The following is a 9,435-nucleotide window of genomic DNA, read 5'->3' on the forward strand; positions in this document are numbered from 1 at the left end:
GTTCAGTATCACAAGAACAACATCATTAGTTCAGTATCACAAGAACAACATTAGTTCAGTATCACAAGAACAACATCATTGTTCAGTATCACAAGAACAACATTTGTTCAGTATCACATGAACAACATCATTAGTTCAGTATCACAAGAACAACATCATTAGTTCAGTATCACAAGAACAACATCATTAGTTCAGTATCACAAGAACAACATCATTAGTTCAGTATCACAAGAACAAATTTGTTCAGAACAACATCATTTGTTCAGTATCACAAGAACAACATCATTAGTTGAGTTCAGTATCAAGAACAACATCATTAGTTCAAAATCTCAACAATGAAGTCACTAGTTCAGTATTTTTTCAGCAGAGCGTACCTAAATATTGATGTCACACATGTAAACTGTTTATAATACTGTCTTGATCACAGAAAACAGAAATAATGACAAATATTATTGATTACTTTTTAAATGCCTTTTGAATACATTCTTTTAGTAATATCCAGTTATAAATACTACTTAATGATACAGTTAGTGCATACCATACCAATTAGTGCATACTTTACAGGTTTGTGCATACCATACCAGTTATGGCATACCATACCAGTTAGGGCATACCATACCAGTTAGGACATACCATATCAGTATGTGCATACCATGCCAGTTAGGGTATACCATATCAGTATGTGCATACCGTGCCAGTTTTTGCATATGGGTCTAGTAAAGGCACACCATTGTGAGAGCATACCATTGTATGTACCATGTTAGTGCATACCACCATGCCAGTTAGGGCATACCATACCAGTTAGCACATACCATATCAGTATGTGCATACCATGCCAGTTAGGGTATACCATATCAGTATGTGCATACCATGCCAGTTTTTGCATATGGGTCTAGTAAAGGCACACCATTGTGAGAGCATACCATTGAACTTAGTGCATACCATGTTAGTGCATACCATTCCAGTTAGTGCATACCATACTAGTTAGTGCATACATAACCATCTATGACAACAGTGATACATTATACACGGGGCTACTGATCTTCAAACTAGTGACCTTCTTAGCTTCTGCTCTTTATACGATATATATAGCGTGTGTTTCCTAGAACTGTCAAGCCCTGTAATAATGTCGTAGCCTTGGAAGCAGCATGTCGTGTGTTTGTTGTCCCGGAGGTCGGCTGTGGCACACATCAGGACATGATGACAGGGATGACTATAAGACTCAAGTGACATGTCACTGAACTCTCCCAGCATAATGGACATCTACAGCATGCTAAGATTAACATCATGAATACAACATAAGTCGCTTCCCCTTGAGGATGACCACACGTCAGTTGTCGCCAGTTGTGCAGTATATGTTCCATTCACAACCTCCGTGATGGCTCCTGTGGTCTCGTAAAATGTGTGCTCATCTTAGGTTCCTTCTGAACTTGGTTGTAGTATGGTGAAAACTGTCCATCTTAAATCTGGGAATTTCAGCGTTAAGAGTTATATTAGGGTAGGAATTTTCTTCTATATATATGTCAACTGAGTGGGATTCTGGTTTCGATTAAGTAGTCAACAACATAGTAATATATTATTATCAACTTGTAGAGACTCAGGTTTAGGACCCCAGTAACAGAATATTACCATCTCCTTGTAAGGTCCCCATCAAAAAGGCGATAGTCCTTTCCAATCACCCTGTGTGGATTTGGGTAGCTAAAGGTCTTTTTTACTTCACTTTTACTTCACAAATAAACTTCGCATAATCAGCTTTTTGTTTTCATGCAATACCGAGGTCAAAACTTGTTTTTGTGAATGCTATGTCTTGTCTTGTGTTCATAGCTCATGGCAAATCATGTACAAGTTATTGTAGACAGGAGCGTAGTCTGACTGTGAACTTCACAGAATGATGTGTAGCAACAGTCCACTGTGTATGACGGGGCAGATGGGGCAGCCTAGTGGTTAAAGCGTTTGCTTGTCACACCGAAGGCACGGGTTTGATTCCCAACATAGCAAAGTGTGAAGCCCATTTCTGGTGTCCCCAGCCATCATATTACTGGAATATTGCTAAAAGTGGCGCAAGATTTCACTCACTCACAGTGTTTAAGACAGGATGAAAAGGAAGAATTTTGTCTTCCTGGCAGATATGTGGTTAACACTTTGCTTCTGTTTTACAGGTGGTATGCCAGACGTTGCCCAGAATTCCCTGGGAAAGTTCAGCTCAGGCTATGTTGGATGTATGAAAGATGTTATCCTGGCAACTGACTTTAATATAAAGATGATGAACCATGCACAAAGTGGACGCAACATATATCACTGTGTGTCCGGTGTCTGAGACAAATCCAAGCTGAAAACCCTGCTTCCAGAATGAACTGTACTGGTCAACAAGGCCTGGGTGATACCAAATTCATATTTGGGGTGTGATGGATAGACGTCATGTGATTTGAAGAATGGATATTCAAAGTGAAGATTATGTAAAATGAGAGTTGTGCATTTGTCGGATGAATTATGTCATCTGTTATTCCATAGACAAATCAGTCTAAATTGTTGGTGATCAATCGTCCTTTTCAGGATACACAAATATGCTTTGGAAATATGATACACAAATATGCTTTGGAAATATTTACGTGATTTATACAGTGAAATTTTGTTCATTCATGATAGGATTTCTATAGAAAATGTGGCAAATAATTTCAATACATGCAAACATTCTTAACTTATGAACCTTGTGTCAAATGTATTTATTCCATATTCAAGATATTTGGTGCCCTGTTCCTCTTTGTTCCAACTAGCATTTTCAGACTTCTACAGGAATAGAGGAACCATAGATTTAATGCCCCTATAAGTTGAAGTTTGTCAACTGAAGCCTACCAACATGGGCACTCAAAGCAAACATAATCATTCATGCATTGGAAAACTAAAACACATTGTATTATCATCTGTATTTGAAATAGAAGGTGTTGAAGGTATAAGTGTCATTGACAGCAGACTGTCACGTCCTTTATTGTCCACTGAAGTAGAAAATAATTAAAATGGGATAGAATTAACTAGGGATATAATTATTTTGGATATGGTAAATGATGTGAACACCTTATAGGTCATGTTGATGAATAATGACTTGAAAGATCATAATTTTATTTAAATAGTTCACTTTGAGACTTTGGGCATTATTTGTTTGTGTTCTTTACATAAAAGCTGTTCAGACAACAGAGAGGCTGTCAGAGTTAAAAAGAAAGAGGCTATCCCAGTGCAATATTTGGGTAGGAAGACTTGTAGGAATGCATTGGATAGATTAAAATACCTTTAAGTTATCATTTAGTCTCTTACTTGAGATTAACATTACCAAGACTGAGAATTAATAAAACTAATTTACTTTTTAAATTTTAATCTTTGTTTATTTTAAGATTTGATAATGCTACCTGGGGCTATTAGAGAACCATTTGTTCTTTTTACCCAGAGTTCAAGGATGGCCTCATGTTAACAACTGTAAAGTAATAGACACTTTGAAATTGACAGAATCTTTTTTCATATTTAAACTTCAGAAGTATGGATCTCTTCTAGGTCAGGTATAGAAAGTGGTCCTGTAGATAATGCCTCAAGGCTGGACCTCACTGAGTGGTCATTTGCTGACAAGATATCCCACCATGCATTGCTGACAAGATATCCCATCATGCATGGCATCAGCCATGTCCATTCCATTGCTTGTATCCTTCAGCATTTGTATAAAATTATCATTGGTAAACACAGACAACAATTACAATTTTGTAACTTTTAAAAAAAAATGTATGCCTTGGTTGAAAACTTCATAATATTAGGTAATAAGATTTACATATTACTCCTCATGGTAAAGTGAGATGGTAGGAGTGGATGAAATATTCACAGTTAATGTTGCTTTATCCTTGAAATGTCAATTTTCTCTTCCAAGAAGTTGGCTTCAACCATTACTGAAGGGCTCATGTAACAGTGGATACATTTGTCTTTGATGATTTCAAAATATGCATTTGTTACAAGAGCAAACTTTGATGTAAAGATATCGTCAGATCTCATCTTAGTATTATTTAAACTAGAATATGCATAATGTTACATTTTATATCGAAAAATAAGTAGTTAGACATTAAACATACTTCTTAGACATTTTCAGATATTCCTTGATTAAAGGTAAAACTTTGCTCTCTTTGTAATGCTTATCATTAGGAGAAATTGTGATTAAGATAGACTATAAATATAGAAATTTTGTAAGAATTCTCCATGGTGCTCATAAAAGGACAGACACGTAGAGACGTTTACTTATTCTCTGAAAGGAATAACTGATTGATATCCATCCTATGCTTTTATTAATGATACTTCGTGCTATTTGTTTCAAGAACATATTTTCTTTGATGAATTCTGACTGCAACCACCTGTATAATATGATAGTTGTCATTTTAGCAATGATGCAGGATTGAAATATGAATCACCCCAACCTGTTTTGTTTAGATACATGAATATCAGAGTCATCACAATTCTCCCTTATTTTGTTACGTTTTTCATTTCAGAATCCAGTCTGTTGTGTTTAAGCTTTTCCAAAATAGCTATATGAAGAAGATTTGTCATTTTAAAAGTGTTGACAAGTGACAGGGAGTAATTTTTTATGCATGAAAAGCTTCTCAAGCACCCGATTTAAATTTAAGTCATGAAATCATTTAGTTTTTAATCTGATAGTTTTATTGTATACAATTCAAGCAATATGTGAAGAAAGCTGATGCTTAAATTTTGCAGTTTTTCAAGAAATTGTACATATTCCTCTTTGATAATATTTCATATGAAATCATTAAAATTCATTTCCACTGAAGCTAATGTGGATTCTTCTCAGTCTAATTCATGTAGCATGCTGATCATTCGTGGAAATGAGCTTTTTTATATCTTGCAAAGTTGGGAAGTTCCTTTCACATGTTGACAGATTTATCTATTTTGCAGTTACAGAAATTATGATGAGAACCCCCTCGGGAATTAACAATAGCTTTAGGGAGCTGAATTTCTTTGCAGAAAGTCATTTTGAAATTCTTCTATGTGCGCTCTGTCACCTACTCAGTTTTGATTACAACGAAATTGATGCATGGACTTTGAGATGGATCATGAATTGTCATAAGGCGTTTTGTTTGATATAATTCTTGCCATTGTGAATGTGTGTGTTGGGAACTATTCAAGCCTTGGTGAGGCATCAATGGACCTGATCCAGCTATGATTCTGTTGTCTGTCTCAGGGCTTGTCAGCCAGTGTGGTAAGAACCCACGGCAGATTTTGTAGCTGCCTTTCAAAGAGCTACAGTTACGCATCACTTCTTTGAGGGGTTATCACTTATTAATTCAAGTGACCTGAAACAATAATCCCTCTTTCAAATCAAAATGATAGATTAAACAATTTTTACTTTTCATGTTGTCAGTATTGATCAAAAGTGCACAAATCTTTTGTGGTGATGACATCTTGGCAGATGTTCCTAAGGAGCTATCTATCACTAAACTTGCTGCTTCCCAGTATCAGCTGATTCCAAATTTTAAGACAGATTTTCAATGAGAGGACAACTGTTTTTGTTGTGTTTGATTTCCTATCTATTAGCCAATGTCTATTTTTTAGAGTAAACATTGGTGCTTTGAAATTATGTTTCCATAAAATATATTTCCAGACCATGATTTGATAAGGACAGTCATCTTACATCATCACCAGACTGGGCTTTTGAAGGAGAATATTATTCCATATATGGTGCGTTATGTTCATTAATATCTCATTAAAATAAAGTGGTTTCATACATTTTGCATTTTTCATCCAATGGCGATGTGAGCATGTCTTCACGCATCTGAGACATGACTGGGTAATCAAAATGCTATCTTACTGCAAAGTGTGCCAAATTTAACACCCAACTTTACAGACTGCACATTAGACAAGTCTATTGAACAGTACACAGCATTTGCACAAATGACTATCCATGTATGATATGTTCATTTAGCATCTGGGTATCTTTGAACTGATCCTATGTTAAATGATCAATTAAATATATTATTTGTTAGAGTCTGAAGTCAGTTATGGTTTCTGTTAGATGATGCCATTTTAGCTTTAGTAAAGGAATATTTTGTTGTACATTTTGAGACACCTGATTTCAATCCCAGTGTAGAAGAGAAATCTCTATACCTCTTATGAACAGTATTTCTAGCCAGTACTAGAAACAACAAATTTCAGTAAAGTCCGATCCTTTGCTCTAATATGATACCTCTCTCTGTGAAGACTTCACAAAACCTCTGTCCACAACTGCATCAAATAAACCATCTAATCTACCAATGAGGGAGGGCTTGTGATCACTGGTCAAGCAGGCAAAGCATTCAGAGTGGCGTATCTGATTTCTGTATCTTAAACAATAATCATAAATACTCTCTTAAATGAACTTTGGGTAGATATTTTGTACGCTCTCTCATTTCTGAGTGCAGTGGAACCTCACCCTCCAGGTTGTAAATTCAAAGAGATAATTGTATTTAATGTCAATTTTCTTTTATGATCAAAATGTCAAATTCAAAGTCATATCAAAATGGTCTGATCTGCTTTTGAAAGCTAACACCTGAGTGTCTGATAAAGCCACACCTTGACTGAGATTGGATGGTCATGTGGTCGTCTCCGATGATGACATGTGGAGGGTTTGTCCGTCATACTGAGACGTGTCATATCAGAATTACAGGATTTTAGTGAGATTGTGGAAACAGTAGCTACATACTGTAGGCTTTCATGTTAGTCCCTGTAGTAGCCATCATGTAGTACCAATCATGTACATTTATGATTATTAACAAACCTAACGATGCCAATTAATTTTGTAATTGTGATTGAAATTGTTGCAGTAAAATAATATGCATTTAATCATATTTCAAATTTAGATTATGAAAGTGCCCCAGGGCACAACTCTTGCCTTCTATGTTAGAAGTGTCTGTTTGCAGTTGCTGAAGCATTCCTTGTTACTGTTAAATCTGTTAGTATTTAAACCTCAATGAAAACATGCCTTCTTTCACCTAGTGACTTAAACAAATAAAATCTATCCAGTAATATAAATCATGATTATTTTAAATTAAAAACTTGACATTTAATCAACAAATACCTAATGTTATTATTCAAATTCTTCTTGTAATATATAAAATGCATTCATGTACAGAAAAATATCTTGAAAATATTAGTTTGACAAATTTGTTCTCATTTGATCAGAAACACGTAATGCCTTTGCTTAGATATTTTATCTTGATGTAATGAATAACAAAATCCTGTGGTATTCTTAGTAACTTAATGTCATGAAATAAACCTCAAATAAGCCTTTAGTATCAGGATACATGTAGACATATAAACATGTTTGATGTTGAGTATTGTTGGCTCAAAGTATTCAAGCTTTAACAAATAGACGGAATTGATACCAATCCATTGATAGATTAAAATTCTATTAATGCTTATCTCATCTTGACTTTCAGTATTTGTACAAAGCATAAAGTTGCAGCCTAACTGTAGAGCTAGCACCAAGGCATTGGTCCTGACATGATAACGTATTGCATCCCTAGATATTGAATAAACAGGTGTATTTATTGTATATTTCTCCAATATTTCATTGTGCTTGTCTGTTCTCAAATCAGCTTTTGTGTATGTGATACACTTTTTGTACAGTGGTCATTTTGCTAGAGAATTGTTATATTTTGATGTTTTTATTTTGTCCATTGTTACCCCGATGGATCTGTTGATTTGTGCATAATACCTGTAAAATATGGTTGTAGCTGATTAAATACAAACATCTTGTCATCTTGTGCTGGAACTCACCCATAATCATGATAATATCGTTTGTTAGAACATATTAATAATGGAAATATTTGAACTAATGACTTTCTTGCAGGGGATTAGTGCAGAGTGATTATGTCCTATCAACCTTTCCTCATAGAAATCATTTTGTTCTCATTACACTGAAATTGGTGATAGAATTAGTGATTTAATATACAAGGATGAGTTCTTGACAATACCTCCTTACCTGGTACTGGCAGAATCTTTGTATCTCAGCAGGCTGTGTTGACACTTGTGGAGCTGACAATGTCTTAAGTCCCTTGAATTAAGTAGGTCCACACATGCATAAGTATTCGAAATAAATGCTCAGAATTGTCAATCATATTTTTTTAAGATTTTTTTTTTAATTTGATGGTTTATAATATGTAACTTGGGTAACTATGGGAACAAGTATTGTTGTAGGATGTTGTTTCAATGAGTAGGGATAATCCTTTAATGAGTGTTCAGTATTGTACCGTGTACATCATTTGTCATCATTGCTATTTAATTGGTTGAACACTTCATCTATTTTACAGGTGTAAAATTTGCTTTTGTATTAATATTTACAAATTTTCACAAAATTAATGTGAAATTGGATAATTAAATACTAGAAATGTTGAGGTAATTTTTATAATGTTTTAATAATTTTATAATCAAAAATTAATTTTTGTCATACATTAAATACATTGAAATGTATTAGCTTGAATCGCTGCAAAATGGCTGATGTGGTGTTAGGCAATGTTCAAGTTTTAATTTGATCTGGAAATTCAAACATGACAGTACCTTGCATGAGTACAATGGAATACTGAATTGTGCATATATATATATCATAGATCTTTGGTCTCTTGTTCTCGTCCAGAACGGCCAAGCCAGCATAAGCTTAATACTTAGGTTTCCATGAGCATATTATCACAAGTGAAAAATATACTTTAAGATGTTGGTGTAGACCAAATTGTACACGCTGCAGTAACAATATTCATGTGCAATACTAGGTGTAGCTTGGACCAATTGTGATGTGTGTATTTTTGCGCAGACCTGTACTTGGCTGGGCTCATCGTGATGTATGTATTTCTGCACAGAACTGTACATGGACGCTTCACAGTTCTCATGTCTTGTGTTGTTTTTGTTGTATAATCTGGATATGTGTGAATTATTTTGCAGATTTAAATTAGACATACTGCATCCTAAAGTGGGGTGACTTTCTGCAAATAAAATGTTAAATGTTTCAGTGTCTTCTGTCATCTGATTTTTATCCCCCGCAGCGCGTTTAGCGCAAAGCGGGGGATATAGTATTAGGCTCCGTCCGTCTGTACGTACGTACGTAGGTACGAATTGGAATATCTTAAGAACCGTTGACTGGATTCTTTTCATATTTGGTACCTAGGTTCATCACAGTAAAAGAAAGGTCCCAGTCAGGTTTGGTGACCTTGACCTTCATTTCAAGGTCACAAGGGGACTTTAACGTTTTACTCTTGTCAGCAAGATATCTCAAGAACCGTTCACTGGATTTTCTTCATATTCAACACCAAGCTTCATTGCGGGAAGGCGCAGGGCCCAGTCGATTTTGGTGACCTTCCCTTAATTTTCAAGGTCACGGCGACACTTTAAAGATTTCAGCATGTTAACCTGCATGTAAAGATT

General features: G+C 35.1%; 1 protein-coding gene across 1 annotated transcript in view; it reads left to right on the forward strand.

Annotated features, from left to right (window-relative positions):
* Positions 1 to 9,019, forward strand: part of LOC124260049 (pikachurin-like) — a 159,625-nt gene extending 150,606 nt beyond the window's left edge. Inside the window, exon 14 of the mRNA XM_046694287.1 lies at positions 2,160 to 9,019. Within this exon, the coding sequence (XP_046550243.1) occupies positions 2,160 to 2,317 (158 nt within the window). The 3' untranslated portion in view covers positions 2,318 to 9,019. The remainder of the gene's footprint in view (positions 1 to 2,159) is intronic.
* The last annotated feature ends 416 nt before the right edge of the window (positions 9,020 to 9,435 follow it).

Source organism: Haliotis rubra, unplaced genomic scaffold (genome assembly GCF_003918875.1).
Source record: "Haliotis rubra isolate DU_JTF1 unplaced genomic scaffold, ASM391887v1 Scf75, whole genome shotgun sequence".
Taxonomy (NCBI): Eukaryota; Metazoa; Mollusca; class Gastropoda; order Lepetellida; family Haliotidae; genus Haliotis; species Haliotis rubra.